At 45.8% G+C, this 18677-nt stretch overlaps 1 protein-coding gene across 3 annotated transcripts in view; it reads left to right on the forward strand.

Annotated features, from left to right (window-relative positions):
• SPTBN1 (spectrin beta, non-erythrocytic 1) overlaps window positions 1-18677 on the forward strand; it is a 194985-nt gene that overhangs the window by 74311 nt on the left and 101997 nt on the right. The window contains exon 1 of one of the 3 annotated variants that reach the window (XM_081832016.1): window positions 11073-11641. The exons of the other annotated variants lie outside the window; for them this stretch is intronic. Coding sequence (XP_081688142.1) covers window positions 11533-11641 — 109 coding nt within the window. The 5' untranslated portion in view covers window positions 11073-11532. Of the gene's footprint in view, window positions 1-11072; window positions 11642-18677 lie in introns of those variants that run through there. 3 annotated transcript variants of the gene reach the window in all.

Raw genomic sequence — 18677 nt, forward strand, 5'->3', positions numbered from 1 at the left:
GGCGCCTGGGTGGCTCAGTTGGTTAAGCGACTGCCTTCGGCTCAGGTCATGATCCTGGAGTCCCAGGATCGAGTCCCGCATCGGGCTCCCTGCTCGGCAGGGAGTCTGCTTCTCCCTCTGACCCTCCTCCCTCTCATGCTCTCTGTCTCTCATTCTCTCTCTCTCAAATAAATAAATAAAATCTTTAAAAAAAATAAATGGTATATGGAGGTTACCACAGTGCTGTGCACAGACGTGAGGCTTGCATGCAGTTTGGAAATCAGTAACTAATTTTTTAGGCCTTTTTTTAAAATACACATAAAAATGAGAGTTGGCATGATTCCCATAAAGGTTTTTTTTTTCTTAAGGGTTGAAGAGTGGGCTTGGAGGGATCAGTGTGTTGGTCGATAGCCTCTGAGAACGTTTGAGCTTCGGAGTCACACACACAGACCGCATAGCTTTTAGACCTGCTGCTTGCCCCCATGCCCGGTATTGCATTCCCCCTGACTCTTCAGTAAAATGGTTTCTTTAAAAATTATTTTTAATTGTAAAGAACACATAAAATTTACCATCTTAACCATTTTTAAGTGTACAGTTCAGTAGTGTTAACTGTATTTACAATGTTAGGTAGCAGATCTCTAGAACTTCTTCATCTTGGAAAACTGAAACTCTGTACTCACTGAACCACCTCCCATGGCCCCCTCTCCTCAGCTCCTGGCAGCCTCCATTCTGCCTTCTGTTTCCTTGAGTTTGACTACTCTCGATGCTGCATGTAAGTGGAATCATACAGTACTTGTCTTTCTGTGGCTGCTTACTTCATGATGTCCTCATAATGACTTAGCATGACATCCTCCAGGTTCATCCATGTTGTGGCCTGGGACAGGATGGCCTTCTTTTTTAAGTCTGAGTAATATTCTGTTGTGTGTTTATGCCACATTTTCTTTATCCATTCATCCATCAGTGGACATCTGAGTTGTCCACCCCTCCGCTCTTGTGAAAAATGCTGCAGTGAACATGGGTGTGCAAATATCTCCTTGAGATCCTGCTTTCAGGTTTGGGGGGGAAGGGATATATACCCAGAAATGGGATTGCTGCATCATATGTATTTCTATTTTTAAGTTTCTGAGGAGCTTCCATACCGTTTTCCACAGCAGCTGCACCATTTTACATTCCCACCAGCAGGGCACAAGCATTCCAGTTTCTCCACATTCTTTACTGAAGCGTTTATTATGTTATAAAAATAAGATGTAGTGGAGAAAGGCACCATTGTGGTCACAATTTGTGTTTTTTTCCTGGTTAGATGGTAATTAAGAGGGTGATAGAAATGGTAGTAAAAGGTGCATGGAGAGGTGGTTGTAGATGAACATGTAAGGTTTCAGAAAAGAGCTTAGTCTCTCTCTTAGCTCACTTCACTCCTTACCTGTCATTAAAATTCTAGTTATAATCAATGAATCCATTTGTCAGATGTTTTTAAAAAAAAAAATGCCTCCTAAGTAAACTTCCCTCAGAACATCCTAAGAATTATAAAGAAAAGTCCAGCGCAGAAAACTGAGTTTCCTGGGGCTGACAGTGTATTTGATTCTGTGTTGGTCTGTGAGATAGGATCGTCAGTACCAGGGTCTGCACCTTCATTCTTTCTGTGCTGGGACATGCTGGACATCAGAGAACATGGAAAATAAGTGTCATCTGCCACTTAGTAGGAGCCTGTTGGCCCCACCTTGGTGTTGGAAGCTGGAAGATGAAATGGGGGAGGGGATGAAGATGGGCTTTTCCTGATTTTGAGCCCTGGGCCCACCTTCCTGACAGAGAGCTCTGAGAAATGCCTGCCACCCCTTCTGTCCTCAGCTCCTGGTTTGACCTAGAAATGAAAGGCAGCAGGAATTCAGAAGGCCTGCTTTCTACTTTCTGGCCTGCGGTAACTTACTCTGTATCTCTGGTCATGCCTCTCATCTATAAATGAAATGGTTGGCTTAGGTGGGTAAATTTTGGAAGGGACCTTCTTTGTCTCCCCTGAGGAGTTGGAGCTCTCAACTTCTTTTCGTGAAGGATTAACACATAGACCCAGGGGTGTTGCGGAAGGTGGAGTAGGCCCTGCAGTTCTCTGAATGGTGCCATCTCCCTCACAGAGCCTTTGCTCTGTTCAGGCTTCTGTTCAGTGTTCAGGCTTCTGAAACGGCTGAGGTGTTTTTGAACAGCTGCTTCGTAGAGGATACTGGGCTGAGGGATGCAGAGTGAAGGTTTTCTGAGACTTGCAGCTGTCCGAAAACAGGTTGTGATGTATTTCCAAGAGCCTCATATCCAGAGGACCTTAGAGCTTTTCTTGGATTTCAGATCCCCTGGTTTTTAGGGAGAAAATCAGAGAAGCCAGGGGACTGGCTCAGGGTCACAAGGCTGGTCAGTGACAAAAGCTGAGACTGGAGTCCCATTTTCCACTTCTCTCAAGTCCGTAACTGGTGCACTTTCCATTATTTTAATGAGGCTGATAAGACTGGTGCACAAGAAAAGCAATACTCTAGGGCAGGGCACAGGAGGTGCCAGGCAGGGGGGGCGCTGATGGTGCAGGTATAAGGTTTCTGAGAAGGAGCAGTCATGTCAGCTGGGATAATCTGGGAACTCTTCCTGGAGGAGGGACGCCTTGCCTTGGGCTTGGCTTAAAGGGTGGAGAGACCTCTGACAGAGGAGGGGAGCACCCAGAGCAGAGCTGTGGAGATGGGAAAGGCCAAAACCGGCGGTGGGATGTGGCTCAAGCTTGGCTGGAACAGAGGGACAAGGAGGAGGAGGGGACGAGGACTGGCATTTATTGAGTGTCTGTGTGTCAGGCACAGTGTCTGGTCATTTACCCATGTCATCTCAGTGTCCTGAGTGGGGGAGTGACACCCTGACTGTGCTTTTGTTGGAGGGCATCACTTTCTTCTCCTGCCATCAGTACTCAGCATCTGTCGTCCTTAGAGGAAAAGTTGCGCTTTGATCTGGTGGGAATGGGGAGGAGAAAAGTGGGAAGAATGGTTGGTGTCTGCAAAGAAGGTCTCAGAGGTAGTTGACAGTCGGTAATTCTTTCATAGTAGGTCTGGGGCTGGCCTCCCAGTTAATGGCAGCTGGTGGGCTTGGTGCTCCTCGGTGACCGGGCTGACCATGAATTATTCAGGGCCTGTGCCCAGCGAGTGGCTGCCTAGCAAAGTTGTGTGGGAAGGAGGCTGTGTTATCTCACTGAGAGATTGGCAGAAGCTCAGGTGCTGAGGAGGAAGAAATGACTGCACCCTTAAAATATTTCACATTTTAACATGCTAGGGCCGCACCCCTTGTTCCATAGCCCTCCAGCTGGGTAATAGGGACCCGCGCTTCAATGAGGAAGAAGTAACGCCCCCCACCCATAATTAACAAACACAGTAACCTACACTCTCATGTTACTGTGGCACTTGTTGGCAGGGATTTGGCTAGGAGCCACATGAGAATCGCAGATAAGACAGTATAGCCACAGAGAGTGTTTGTGTGGGAGAAACGCCACTCTGCTCTGTTTTTATCTTGTTGATCCATTCGGAATGGTTCTTTCTGTAACTGTCACTGTTGTTCATTTGTTAACATGCTACTGTGCGTGTGTGTGTGTCTGTGTCCCTGTCCGTCTATCCATTGGTCTGACCTATTTTCCTAGGTAGGTTGAAAATGCCTGCGCAGAAATCACTTCTTATAACTTTGCTGGTCCCTCCAGTGTGGTCTGTGCTCCCAGATGGGCCTGAGCACATGTAGACGGGTTGACCTTGACTCCCTGGAGCCCGGGAGGTATGAGGCCTGTGCCTTGATGATGAGGTTTGCATCCCTCCCCTCCCTCTTCCTTCTTCCCCCTCTCGGGGTGGGGTGGGGGGTGGGGTGGGGGGAACTGTTTAATCTGCTCTTTTCTAAAGCCAGTCTATGGTAAGCTTCTGGAAAAGGTAACATGGGTATGAAGACCTGAGGGCAGGGTCCAGAGGCCTGTTTTCACAAAGAGTAGATTTTTTTTTTTTTTTAAAGATTTTATTTATTTGAGAGAGAGAAAGAGAGAGAGCACAAGAGGGGGGAGTGGGAGAGGGAGAAGCAGACTCCCCGCTGAGCAGGGAGCCTGATGTGGGACTCGATCCCAGGACTCCAGGATCATGACCTGAGCCGAAGGCAGTCGCTTAACCAACTGAGCCACCCAGGCACCCCACAAAGAGTAGATTGTATCTCCTCTCTTCCAGTTTTTTCCCCATGAGCTGCACCACCAGGCAACGGCGTCTTCTCACTGTCCCGTCTGCTTCCTTGTAAGACTCTGGCCCAGTGGCTGTGAACACCTGTGTGTGTCAGCCTTTTCCCTCCATGTTGGAGGTGGGAAGCAGGACCAAACATCCTGGGCAAGAGCAGGCCTGGCCCCAGCTGCATTCCTCAGATGTTCTTTTCCTTTGAACCACTCAGCCTCTAGCAGAGGAGCCCAGTCTTGGCTCTGGCTGGTGTTCTGTTCACAGGCATAGCAGCACCTGTTTGCCAAAGGTGGGGCCTCTGGACTGGGGCATTCTTTTGCCCATACAGGGAAGCTTTGCATGGGCAGATAACAGATGCGATAAGAATGCAAGGATAAGGTTTGGCCAGGTAGAAGATTCAATAAACTGCATTCCTTCCCCAGGGCCTTGGGTTCTTGTTACTGAGTGTAATTTGCCATGTTTCTCCTTCTCAGCAGAGATGTCAGGTACTTTGTATTTAATTCTGCTGTGACGCTGAACAAGAAACAGAAAAAAAAGATATAAATGGGAATTAGATTTGCCCTGGTATTTCAGATGCAGCCATGTAACTAGATAATTTGTAGAAGCTGTGCGTGTGTATGTGTGTGTATGGGAAATAGGAAAAAAAAAATCTGTATCCTCTCAGGAACAGAGAGAGCAATTGCTGTAGATGAAAAATACCTTTAGTCTTCCCTTTAATTTTTGTCTAGGTATTCTAAGTCCTGAACTCTCAAATCTGATAGCCCCACCTTAAATAAACATTGGCCTTTGTAAAAACATAGGCGCTTTGTAACTCATTTCATAGTGAATATTGTATTCTTGTTATCTCTGAGGTGTTACTGCTTTATTTTTATTATAAAATATGATTTTGCATATGCCTTTCCCAGTGTAAAATGGGGTGAGTGACAGAGAAGGGAATGGGGTTTTGTGAGTATCTCCCAGCTGGAGGACTGGTCTTGCCATTTGAATTGCCCTTGTTTAGAGATCCAGAGGGGTACCCGCTCTGGTCCCTGGCCTGAGGTTAGTGATTCCACAGGAAACCGGCAACATCCTCCAACCAGTAGGCCAACCTTGGTGGCCAAAGGTGGGGGTAGAATTAGTTTTTGAAATTTCCCTGTGAGGAGTTTAAAGACAAGTAATCATAGCTGCACAGACAGTGCGGCTCTCTTCCCAACATTTTTCTTTCCTAAACCTTTATCTCAGTGATACAACAGCTCTACGAAGTTGGTTCCGTTGTTGTGCCAACTTTTCAGGCTCAGGGAATCACGGAGTTAGAAAGCAGCAGAGCCAGATGCTTAGATTCCACGTCAGTCTTTAAGCGCCTTTCCTCCTTTAAACCATGACCCAGATGCTCCGTGGGTGATGCTCTGGGAGTAATCAGAGAAGCGGTCTAGGCCCTGATCTTCAGGAGCCACGTGGTCGTGAGGAAGCGCTGCTGACTGCTTCGGGCTGCCCAGGCTGTGGGCCCTGTGTGTGCGGTGCCACTGGAGAGAAAGGAGACGTTCTGGAAGGGTGGCAGGCAGCTAGCCGTGAACAGAAACACTAGTGTCAGGAATGTGTTCTGACGATGGGACTTGTTGAAAATTGTCCTTTTCGGGAGGGCAGGGGAAGAAGGTTTCCAGGTAATTGTTTTCTGGTTTTGACTGGATTTCATGGTGATATGCTTGGTTAGTTGGTTGAGTTTCCTGGTACGTGGGGCAGTTCCCTTTGAATAAGGGATGGGTTTTTAAGAATACACATATGGAGGCAGGCTTTGGGAGAAAGGGCAGCGGTAACTAGGTAGTTAGGGGGTGGGAGGCTCTCAGGGCATTATACAGTAGAGGGGATGCAGAAAAAGAATGCCCACAGGTAAGGATTCAAGTGGGCAGGAGACTGGTTGGAGAAGGGGGTGGGTGGGCGGGTGGAGAGGTGAGACAGATCCCTTAAGCTTCACCTCTGGGGAGCATAAATGCACCAGCATGATTTGGAGCCTGCTTCTCTATCTGGCCACACCACTGGAAGAGGATTATTTTAGTAATATTATTTTGGTTTCCTATAAAGAAACGCTCAGAAGAAAATGGCTGTGGTCCTCCAACTGTTGTCCAGATGAAGGAAAGGCAGATCTGGAAAGGGCAGAGAATTTGGCAAAACAGTTTATATGTGAAACCTTGTTGTGTTCTGTCCCTCCCTGTTCCCACCACTTTTTTTTTTTTTAAGATTTTATTTATTTATTTGACAGAGAGAGACAGCAAGAGAGGGAACACAAGCAGGGGGTGGTGGGAGAGGGAGAAGCAGACTCCCCGCTGAGCAGGGAGCCCGATGCGGGGCTCAATCCCAGGACCCTGGGATCATGACCTGAGCCAAAGGCAAATGCTTAACTGACTGAGCCACCGAGGCGCCCCCTGTTCCCATCACTTCTTTCCCAGCTCTTGGGTTGGTTTTTCAAGTCCTTGAATGTGTACACATGCTATAACATCTTAGCACGTTGGCAGTCCTCTCTGAAGCATCACAATCTTGCTAATGTTTAGATGTTCAGGAAATGAACACGCCATAGTTTATGCTTTCGAGCTTGCTGTGATGCAGGGAAAGCGTTGTCTTTTTTCTTTCTCTCTTTCTTTTTCTTTTTAATCTCTCAGACTTCATAAAGCCTCTTGGGACAAATACAGGCTTAATCTCATTGCTTAGTGTTTCCATTCACATGCAACATGCTAAATCATATAGAATCTTAGTGTATAGGTCCAAGTATGAGGAAAGGAACAAAACCCAACCAAACAAAACCCATTCACAACAAGAAAACCCTTAAAGTAGCAACTTCCATGTGAATTAGCCGAAAATGTGCCTGTTCCTGACCCAACTAAGTGTTGCAGAAGTTTCTGTGGAGGCTTGCTTGGGTTTTAGGTATCTTGATACCACTTACCCAGTTTTTTATGGTTTTTCTGAAAATCCTGCAAACCATTAGTAAGCTGATATTATGCTCTAAATACATGGGGTAAACAGGGCTAACCTTGGTCAGTCTAGGGTCCAGGTGTGGCTCTACCATTCAACAGCTGTAGGGCCCGGGGCAAGGCATGGCACCTCTCTGAATCTCAGTTGCCTTGTCTGCAAAATGGACCTAATACCTACCTCATAGGTTTAGTCACTTGAGAAAATATATTCTTCTTAGAGCACTACAGATAAACTGTGGGTAGGACCCGTGGCCTTTTGCTTTATTAAGTTAGAGTTGGGTAAATTCCTTTAAATTTCTTCTTTTCTTCCTTACAATGTCCCTATCCTTTCCCTCCTGCCTCTGAAGGTAAGGGTATCTCCTCTTGGCTAAGGCTGACTGCCCCACCCATACCTTTAAGCCATTTTCCCACTGGTCTTTTCCTCCCTGTGCCAGTTCAGGGCTGAAACCTGTGCACAGAGGATATGCTCAGCTGGACGTGGCCCAGAGCCCCTTCCCCTGCTCCTTTCTATTCACCACCTCTACCTTCTTGCTCTTCTTCCCTTTGCTCTTCATTCTTTCATTCCCGGTAGCCTCGCTTTGGCTTTTATTACCCCCATTGACCCCCTTATTCACATACTGGATCACATCTTCTCTGACTTCTGGTTCCTTCTTTTTGCAACACATGACGTCATTCTAACCCCTTTCCTCCTCAAGTATCTCTTTCTTCTCTTGGATTGTCATTCCGTAGCTCTTTGGTATCTCCACTGTTTTTTCTTCTTCCTCACAGACCCTGGCCTTCCCCAGGGCTCTGTGCGCAGCCATTTGCCTCTAACCTTCCTTCCCAGGTTTAAGCCCACTACAGTCTCTCTCACTGTGCATGGGACTCTATCCTCAGCCTTGAGCTCCTGCTCCACCTCCTTGACTGCTTCTGGACCTGTCGCTCCTTGGTGCTGCAGGTAACTCAAATTCAGCCTATCCATAAAGAAATGTTCAATCCTTCCCTCCACCCTGCAGCCAGCTCTAAAAACCCCAGAGTCTTCTGCAACCCTAGCCTTTGAACCTCCCACCCACGTACAGTTGGTTACCAGAGTCCTATGGATTAACTCTTGCATCAGTCTGTTCCTTTTTGTTCCTATTGCCTCACACTGACTAGTCCTTTGACCTGGAAAACTCCAGTAACCACTTGAGTGACCTTGCTGCTTTCAGTCTCTCTCCTTTCTACTGACCACTGCCAGATTACTCTTCCCTAGAGCCCAACCCAGACCCCATCCTCCTTTGGCTGAAAAGTCTCCAGTGGTTTCCTGCCCAGGCTTAGTTCCCTCAGGGTTTCCGTTCTGCCTGACAGTCCCTCATGCTCCAATCAAAGGGTAGCACTCGCTGGTGCTGTTCCTGGAACAGTCCAGTCGGTGCCTTTACTTCCCAACCACCCCTCCCTAGGAGAGGAGGCTTCCCCCTTTCCCAGCCTGTTGCTAGTCTACCTGTGTTTCAAGGTTTGGTCACAATGCCAATCCCTCCTGGAGTTGTTTCTGCCTGTCTTCCTAGGCAGTTGTGTCTCCCTTATCCTCTGAACTCTTGTAGCTCCCCTCTTTTAGCCCCTATCTGTTTCTCTGGTGTTGGACTGTTTGCATATTTGTCCCATCTCCTTTGGCCAGGAACTCGCCCAGTCATCTCTGAATCCTCCACTGGGCAATGTACCTTGCACACAGTTGGCATCCAGTAAATACTGAATGGACTAAAGAATGAGTGCCTCTGGCCTTCCTGGACCTCCTCCCCATTGCTGAGTTGGAGGTGGTCAGGTGAGTCATCAGGCTTGTGTCCTCTTCTTCCCCTGCCCCATCACAGCAAACAGATTCCCACTTTTCACCTCCTGCCCCTGCAGGGTTATTAAACCCTTCCCCAGCCTCAAAACCTTTCTTTCCAATACTTGGCATGTGTTCACTCTGTCTGGCTTGTTCTGAGTCTGCTCTTTAGTATTGAGTGTGGCTATACTAATCCCAGCCTCTACCCCCATCATCTAGTACGTAACCTGGCTAATCAGAAAGCTTATTTCACCTACTTCCCCATACCAGAGGGAGCTGAAAGGGAGACTCCAAGAATGGTGACTCATACTCTATTCACTAAGTGGCTTAAAGATTAAAAATAAAGCATTGTAAATTGGCAAGCACTTTGCAGTCTCTGTCTCGGCCCACAGCTGGACACTTAGAGACTGAAAATTTTATATTTAGTAGTGAAGTATATTTTAATATTAATATATACTGTATTTAATAGTGAAGAAGGGCCTGTTAAGATCTTAATTGAGAAAATTTTCCATTCTTTTTGTTGCTTTGATGTGATATGTGGGGGAAAATATGTAAGAGGTATTTTGAAAAATACACTCCTAATTTTGAATGGAACGATCGTTGTCAGGGTATTTTCACATCATTCCCTCACTGACCTTGTAGAGGTAGGTATTAATTATCCCTGTCTGACAGGGGAGGTTTAGAAAGAATCCAGGGTTTCTTCTAAGGTCATCGGTGATTAAGAGCCTTGGCCAGGACTAGAAACTCAGGTCTTGAGAATCCTAGTCCATTGCTTCTTCCAGTAACCCCACATTTTGCCACATTCCTGTAAGCATTGTGAATTGCAGCTGTGGGCGGTTAAAGGGGCTTTAGAAATTACTCTACATCCTGGATGGTGAGAAATGCCTTCAAATCCTGGCCCTGGCTTTAGAAAGCTAAAGGTTGACACTGGGTGTATTTAAAAGACTCTGTTGTAGATGTTAGGAATGGGAGTTGCTCAGTTGAACAGCTAGCTAGACTTTGGGTTTGTTTTAACTCTAGCTCAGGACAGGATGCAGTTGTTTGAATTACAAGTGCCCTGGGGACTAAAGTAATCCTGGAGTGGAGGCCCACCTCTTTCGAGCAGATTGGAATCCCTTAGGAACGAAATTACCTTCTTCAGTGAGTATTGCTGCAGGGCTCCATGTGGAAAAGCCAAATTTGTGATTTGTTGTCTGCCCACAGTTAGTTGGGAGAAGGTCGGAAGAAAAAACTAGGGTCATTTATTTCCCTAAAATACACCTTGATCACTGTTCTTTTCTTTGTAGAGGATTTTTTTTTTTTTTTTTTGGTTGAGATTGGTAGGAGAAATTAAGGAGTGTTTTAATATCTTCAAGAACCCAAAAGTTCGGGAGCTTCATTTTACAAATCAAAGTAGGATTTGAGGGTAATTTCTGTTCTTTTATCTCCCCATCCGTTCGTAAACTCCTCAGGCCAGGGATCCTTGAGGTGTTTACCTGTGTACCTTTCTCCCACAATGCCTTGCAAATCAGTGCTCCAGTAAATCTAGCATTGAATTCGTTTTATAGGGTCAGTGTTACAAACCTCCCGCTAAACATCTCGTGAGGGCCGCAGAAGTCTGTTGAGATTTTTCTGTGCGCTGAACTTACACCTCCCCTCGCTGTGGCCCTGCACAGTGCCCAGAGGGACTTTGTCTCATTTTTACACGGTGGCCGGCCGGGCCGCCGCCGCGTGGTTGGCGCCCGCGCAGTGGGAACGCCGCGCGCACCCAGGTGCGCGGCCCCCGTGCCCGCGTTATCTCCGCAGACGCAGAGCAGTGGCTGAGCAGCCCGGCCGGGGACCTGCGGGGCTCCTCACCCTCCCGGGCCGCCTTCTTTTCATGTGATAGTAATCGGAGACTTTTCCGTTACATGAGGCTCTCAACAAAAGATTGTAATTCCAGCAGCTTTGTTTAGGAAGGTACCACCGCGGCGGGCGCGTCCTGGGCCGGGCCCGGGGGTCGGCGGTTCCGGGGTGGTGGAGGCGGCGCGGGCCGCGCCGGGGCCGCCTGTGGGTGGGGGGCCGCGGGCCGGCCGGCCTCCCCCGCGCCCCTCCTCGTGGTACAGCCTGCGTTTCCTCTACAATGCTGTTATGCTAATCAGGTGACATCACCGCCCAGCGCACGGAGAGTGGCTCCTGATTAAATTACAAACCGGCGGCCGCCGCGGGCAGCCGGGAGGAGGTGTGTGTACTGCTCCCGCGAGCTCCTGGGCTCGGCGACCGGGGCATGCTTAGGATTGGCCATATTTAAAAAAATTTTTAAAGTAGGATTTGCACCTCCTTCCCTTCGTCCTCCCGCCCCTCCTCGGTGATTTATTTCAAGCTTCTAGTCGGGAGCCACAAAAGGAAGGAAAGCAACAAGGAATTAGATTCCCAGAGTGGTAACTCCTGGCCGGGCTAAGGTGGACTCTCCTGCAGCCAACTTCCTATCAGATCCGCCTGCTGGACTTTCAGACCGGAATGGGGCTTGCCTAAGGTCCAGCCTTTTTCACGGGGGCCGGGAGCCAGGCCGTGCGGAAGCTGCTGTGTGTTGGATGGGGGTAGGAGGGTGCCGGAGCGGGATTTTCACCGTGCAGCCCGCCAGGGCGGTACGCCGGGCATAATGGAATTGCAGAGGACGTCTAGCATCTCAGGGCCGCTGTCGCCAGCTTACACGGGGCAGGTGCCTTACAACTACAACCAGCTGGAAGGGAGATTCAAGCAACTACAAGGTAAGCCCCCGCCTCCCAAAGGCCAGGCCTGCCCTGGGGCTGTGCCTATGGGGGTTCCGAGATTTTATTTGTGCCATATGGTACGTGACCCTGGGGCTGTGCCTATGGGGGTTCCGAGATTTTATTTGTGCCACACGGCCCGGCCCCAAAGCCTCTGGTTGGCTGCGAGCACCCCATTCACTCCTTAAAGGAGACAGTTTCTCACTCTACTCTAGGAAAGCCACCATTTGGAGTCCCTTTCCCTCTCTCTCTCTCTCTCATCCTTTTGGCTCTCGGTTGTCAGGTATCTGCTACCCACTGAGTACACATTTTCTGGCCTTTTAGCTATCTTTGCAGCTCAGTGGATCAATGCTAATAGGCCTGTTAGTATGCAAGCGTTTGATTCCGGGTCGCCTGTTTCCCAGCCCCCCAGCCTCTTAACCTCTGGGAATCCTAAAGGTGTAAAGTGCACTGCTCGACACCCAGTCCTGTAGAACAATAGCAAAGGAGAGGAGGGAGTGGTCTTTTTGTTCCTAAGCCTTGGGTAAATTACAGTTTTGATTCCGAAGCCTAATTTTAACTCTTTTGATGTATTGTGTTGGGAAGAGCCTTCCCATCAATTTAGTAGGCTATGTAATTTATAATGAAAGCCAGTTATTGTCATTCCAATGCTATGGGTTGGATTAGTTGGATCAATTACAGGTTTCTTGGCGTCTGTATTAGTCTCAAATAATTGAATGAATCCAGTATTTTACCGCACATATTTTTATGGAGAGCGGGGTCCTGTGTGCAGCAGTGTATGGGATGATGGGCCTTCAGCCCACCGCTGGGGTGGCCCTTGCAGCCCTCGGCTGTCCCTGCCCTACCAGGCCTGGCTGGAGGTTTCTCAGACCTTGTACATGAAAAAAGGTCTCATAACTGAAAACAGAACTCCTTCCGTTTGGAAGCCCCTGGAATCAGAAGTAGGCCAGGAATGGCTCTAACTAATGTGAAAAAGTGGCCTTCACACAGTGTGTTTCTTATTTTAACGCTTCTCAGTGCCACCAGTGTGGTTCCCGTGAGGAGGAAGGAAGGAAGCAGCTCAATCCTAGAATGTGTTCATTGGGAAGGGGAGGGAGGATATATTTCATTCACAGGTTTATTTGTCCTGTGAAAGAGTTGACAGTAATGATACTTTTTTGGAAAACAAGAGGCAGAACAGGACGTGATTTTAAACATTGGCTAGTCTGTGCTGCATTCCTGGGGCAGTTAGCTAAGAAGAAGCTCCATTCCCTCCAGGGAATGGTTGTGTGTCTTTGCTTCATTCTCTTTGAGCTCTTTGAAGGTGGAATTTGCGTTTTTGGGAAAATTTGGGGTGGGGGGCAGGGAGGTAGGGGGAGTTTGCAGATGGTAAAGAGAGGAATGGTGGTGTATCTGTTATCTTCTGGGTCTCTGCTGGAAGCCCCACAGTTTTAGGTTTTGAGAATTCAGAACACACCTCTAGTAAACATCACTGAGTCTCCCTGCTTCATTGTGTCATACCGTCAAGGAGAAAGCACCCAGTGGTGGATCTTTGATCAGAAAACCTATTACCAACGTCCAGTCAGCCCACTCCTGTAGTCTCAGAAAAAATGCAAAGCCAAGGAGAAGATGTAAGAAGGTGTGGGGAGTAGTGTACTCACAGGCCCACCCATAACAAAAGGCTGTTATCTGAAAGCTTTGAGGATGGTTGTAAAACTGCTCACTGAGAAGGGTGGAGCATACAGGAAATGTCTTAAACTGTCCTCTCTGGATAGAGGAAAATTTAAATTAAAAAAAAAATCACCATGCTCCCCTGATATTTTTGCCTGGTTACTGTTTCTCAAGGAAATCCCTTCAAAAGGGGTGGGCTTCACATTTTGTGTGGTAGCCATTTTTTTTTTTTTTAATGACTTTTGCTCCTTAATGTAGCTCCAGATAACTTTTTTATTTCTACATATTGTGGTTTAGGAGTTACACAAGTTTAGTGTTGGTATTTCTATAACAGAAAACCACCCATGTTGAGGAACTGAGAAAGAGTGAATTAACTTTCAGGTATGGTGGATCCCAAGAGAATTACAAACATGGCATTCTCCTTAGTAACAAATGGAACTGATGGCATTTTAAGCAACTTTAGGGAGAATTTTTGCTAAAACCTTTTCCCATCCCTGCCCGCAGTTTGTATTTGTTGTTCTTCCAACCACCACATCTTTGATAATGTATAGATTATATCATCTGATTTAATTTTATACATACCTCCAAAGCTGCCCCTCCCCCTGCTTTTTTTTTTTTCCTCTTCTGAGTATCATCCTTCCTAGCACTTATAACCCAATATTAATAAACTGTGGTCCTTTGAATTAATTTTTTTAAATGCGTGTTAAATGAATTTATTCATTTAGCATCTATGTTGAGAGTCCAAGAGTACTGTGATTTTGTGGGAGATATTTCTGCATTTTTGCGGATTTCAAATATTTTCACACTGGATCGTAAAAATTTCAAGAGGGCCCAGGGGATGAGATATGATGTTCCAGCTAAGGGAAGTATGATATTAAAATGTATTGGGTCTACTTAGATAGTAAGCTAGTAAGTATGACTTATTTACAATCTGATTTAGGGGACTGAGATGTGGAGTGATGTCTTTCACATTAGTGCTCCTGGCATAAAACAAGAGACAGGACCTTCAGCCTCTGATGGCTTCAGAAGTTAACCACCAACACCCAGCACACCTAACAGACACACCCAGAATGCATGCTTTGTCTCTTTCTCTGCAAAATTAAGTTACCACCTTCCTCAGAGCCTGTGCATGTACTTTAAAGTTGCATTAGTTTTTTCTTTTTTACGTTAGAGAGAAATGCCAAAACAAAAAACTCAACCTCACATGTTTATAAAAAATGTAGTAACAGGTTTGTGATACCTTCTCTCCAGTTTCAGATCAGCTTAATTCCTTATAGAATATTGCTGCTCTTGTACTCAGAAGCAGTTGCTTGTGCCTAAGGTGTAAACTAAATTCCAGCCCCTTTACTTGGCATTGCACCCTCCCCAAAATGGCCCTACCCCAAGGACTTCCTTTTTGGGCTCTTAATTCCAATCCAATCTTCCAGGTGGGCAGATTTACAGCTCTTCATAAAATCAAGCCCTGGATTTTGGCTTCATTGTCTGCCTTCTGCCTCAAATGCCCCACCCATCCATTTACCTATAGCAATCATTCCTGTAAATTTTTAAGACTGCTCACATTCCAGTTATTCCATAAAGCTTCTTGTCTCCTCTGTTGGGGTTGGTGGGAAAAAGGTTTCATTGAGTGCTTACCATGTATCAGACATGTTAGTAGGAGCTTTATATATGGTTATCTTCATAACACATCTGTGAGATTTTAAAGATGAGAAGACAAATAGCTTGACCTGGGTCACAGGCATTATTGAGCTCAGGCTGCACATTGTGGTTCTCTAACCTTCTCCTCGACTTATAGATACTAATATTATTTTATTACTGTAATAATGACAATAATAATAACAACAGTAATGAGGTTACATTGTGAAATGGGCACCCTAACCTGATTCCTCTCTCCTGCCTGCCTGCTTCCCAGAGAGCACTGATTCTCTTGGCCCTGGCAGTGGAGTTTTAATGAAGACAGGATCTAGTTGAAAAGCATCAAAATGAACTTCTGCCTTCTTTGCAGCCTAACCCTGACATCTAGCACCTGATATTTCTGGAGAAGGTGCTTTTTCTTAGCTGTTCTGGCTAAATGAACTTGTCCCACTGTCTAGAAAGAGTTACGGAGTAGTCTGTCTTCGGTGGGACGTAGAGGGAGACTACAGAGCAGTTTATTACATGCTATCAGTTGGCTTGTTGCCTTTTTTTTTTTTTTTTTTTTTTTTGGTCCTAGTTTCTTCTCTTAGGGAAAAAATATTGCTGGTCTTGTGCCCACATATTGTGAAGAAAATTTATTCTCAAGTTTTTCAGAACTTGCCAGTTTGTTAGGGTACCTAGATGTTTGTCTTGCATAATGTCTTAAACCTTATAGAAAGAAGATTACTGGGCTTACACCTCCATCTTGTCATGAAGAAAATTTAAAGGTCTTAGATATAAAGTATAAGCCTCCAGTGAAAAGATTTGGTGACAAATGGTAACTCTTATTTGGGGGTGGGGGCCAAGAATTTAAGAGCATTTCTGATTTAATGAAAACATAAAAGATTGGCTTTTTGGTCTGGATACCTGCCAATACTATAGCTTTTCTAAGCCCAGATAACTTTGTGGCACAAGTCACCAATTTAAAGAAATACAGATATCTTTTGGGGGCGCCTGGGTGGCTCAGTTGGTTGGGCATCTGCCTTCAGCTCGGGTCATGGTCCCCAGGTCCTGGGATCAAGCCCCACATCGGGCTCCCTGCTCACTGGGGCGCCTGCTTCTCCCTCTCTTCCCCACTCATGTGCCCTCTCTTGCTATCTCTGTTTCTCTGTCAAATAAGTAAATAAAGATCTTAAAAAATACATATATATATATATCTTTTTTTACCAGTTTACCAGAGTTTCAGCTCACAGTTTTGAAGTTCTTAACAGGTTTGTGAATTAGAATTCTTTTTGAATGATGTAGTAATAATAATAATTACTATTAATCTGTGCAGCACTTAACTTTAATATGTATCATCTTGCATAATTAACTAAATGAGATTATTCAAAGTACCTAGTATGGGATCTAGTACATAGTCCTAAATAAGTGTGCATTTATTTAGTATTAATAATTCTCGGGTAGATATTCTTATTTTTTTATAGGTAAATAAGTGGATCATTGGGTTAAAATCAATTGGTATGAGGCTACATCTCCAAAATCCAGGTTTTCTGACTGCATATTTGATCTCTTCTAGGATCACAGAGTGTGGGTTAGGTTTGAGCCATAGCACCCGCTCCCTAGATATCATGAATGCTTTCTGGTGGCGTGGAAAATTAATGAGCTCAGGACCGCTCAGATTTCTGGACATGTGGTGTTCTCAGTTTTTGGTGGGCCAGGAACTCTGACAATCAAGGGAATACCGATTCCTTTAGCTTAAATCCAGTGTCTGACTGGGATGTCCATTAAAAGGACTGTTGGAGGCCAGCTAGGAAGAAGAGGAGGTGACGGATTAACTCCCTTTGAGGGAGAGACCATTTTTCTTAGAGTATTGAAATGGGACTGAATGACCAGACTGCTAAGGAAGCTTTCTGATGACTCTATTCTTGTCACCTCTTCATATGCCTAGGGTCTTTTGGAAAGGGGTCTGCTCCACTGCATCTCCCTCTGTTTTAGTCTCTTTCTTTGGTTTCCTGAACTACCACTCCCCTGCAACTCTTGGGCCTCCCTAAAGCTGGGCCCTAATTAGAGCTCTGTGCAGAAAGTTTTGGGATTTGACTCCATGGTGATTTGGCTCCAGCTGACCTTCCTATCTCCTGCTCCTGATACTCCTTCCTCAACAGTACTCAGGATTCCCTAAACCTACCCTGCATTTTCCTGTCCTTGAGACCCTGCTCTCTAGGTTTCTTGCACCGGGAATTACTTCTTCAGTCAGGATTATTACTTTTGAGTTTCAATCAGGTGCCACTTAATTCTAAGTATTCCCAGAAGGAGGGGAGGTCAGAATCTCTGCTTGGATTCCCTTCCTGTAAGATTTAAAGTTGAAGCACTTGCTCATTTTGTGATTTTTCATGTACTGCTTTTGGTTACCGTTGATTTACCTTTTTGGGTTTTTTCCTACATTTCACAAAGTTTAGGGGCATAAAAACAAAAGTCTGATATAACCTGTCTGACACATAGCAGTTACCAAGTCTGTTAAAGAGTAAATAAATGAAATTGTTATTATGGACTACTTTATTGCAGTGGTTCTCAGCAGCATCGGTGTGATCTGGGAATGTGCTAGAAATATAAATTCTCAGGCCAGACTTCTGAAACTCTGGGGTGGGGCCCGGCAGTTGGTGTTTTTATAGCCTGCCAGGTGGCTCTGGTGCACACTCAAGTTTGAGAAATGCTCGCTTATTGGATCATTCCTACAATCTTTGTGATTTGGTGATGGGGAGGGAGGGAGATGGGGAGGAACTTACTGCGTGAATCACTCCTAAATGGGACCAGATATTCTGATTTATTGAGGAATGAAGAGTTGTGAAGAAGTATGTTTAAAATAAAATTAATAGTCGAAAAGGCATTTAATGAGTCAGGAATGGCCTCTCTCCCTTGAAATTAGAGAAGCCATTTAACATCTGCAGGCCTCAGCCATCTCATCTGCCGGAGGTGCTAATTATCTGTCCCAGTTCCCCACCAAATTGGTGGGAAGACCAATCCAGAAAGATCTAAGTTTAAAAAAAAAAAATAGAGAAAAAGATAATAGTATTTTCAGCTTGCGCGGACAGTTCAGTAAGGTGTCTCGTTTAGTTCTGTTTAGGTTCTTAGTAAAGAATCTGTTGCATTTCACTTGAAAAACAGAAATCCCCGCAACTTGGTATCTGGAAGGGAGGCAAGTGGCACCTGGCCACGGCCCTGTCCTGGATATCTGAAGATCTGGGCTGCTTCCTTACCTGAATACCTGTTAGATTTACCGTCAGGGTTGCGTTGAACAGCAAATGCCATAGTCTGTATGATGCTTCCTTGAAAGCATCTGTGTACTATTTAAAATGTCAAGTGTGGGGCGCCTGGGTGGCTCAGTCGTTAAGCGTCTGCCTTCGGCTCAGGTCATGATCCCAGGGTCCTGGGATCGAGCCCCACATCGGGCTCCCTGCTCTGCAGGAAGCCTGCTTCTCCCTCTCCCACTCCCCCTGCTGTGTTCCTGCTCTCGCTATCTCTCTCTCTGTCAAATAAATAAATAAAATCTTTAAAAAAAAAAAAAAAAGTCAAGTGTGGTTATTGTTTCCATCATCGTATTTTCTTTTAAAGAAAACTATATATATGGATGAACTGTAAGAAGTCCAGTATGGCACAGCAGTTTAAATATGGACTTCAGGGTTTGTTTTCCCCTCTTCTGGAACATGACACGAATAGTGACAGAGCTTCAAGTTTTCAGTTCACGATAGCTTTACAGGCATACCTCTGTTCACAGTTG

The sequence above is a fragment of the Leptonychotes weddellii genome, chromosome 10, assembly GCF_054177405.1.
Source record: "Leptonychotes weddellii isolate Sample4059 chromosome 10, ASM5417740v2, whole genome shotgun sequence".
Lineage (NCBI taxonomy): Eukaryota > Metazoa > Chordata > Mammalia > Carnivora > Phocidae > Leptonychotes > Leptonychotes weddellii.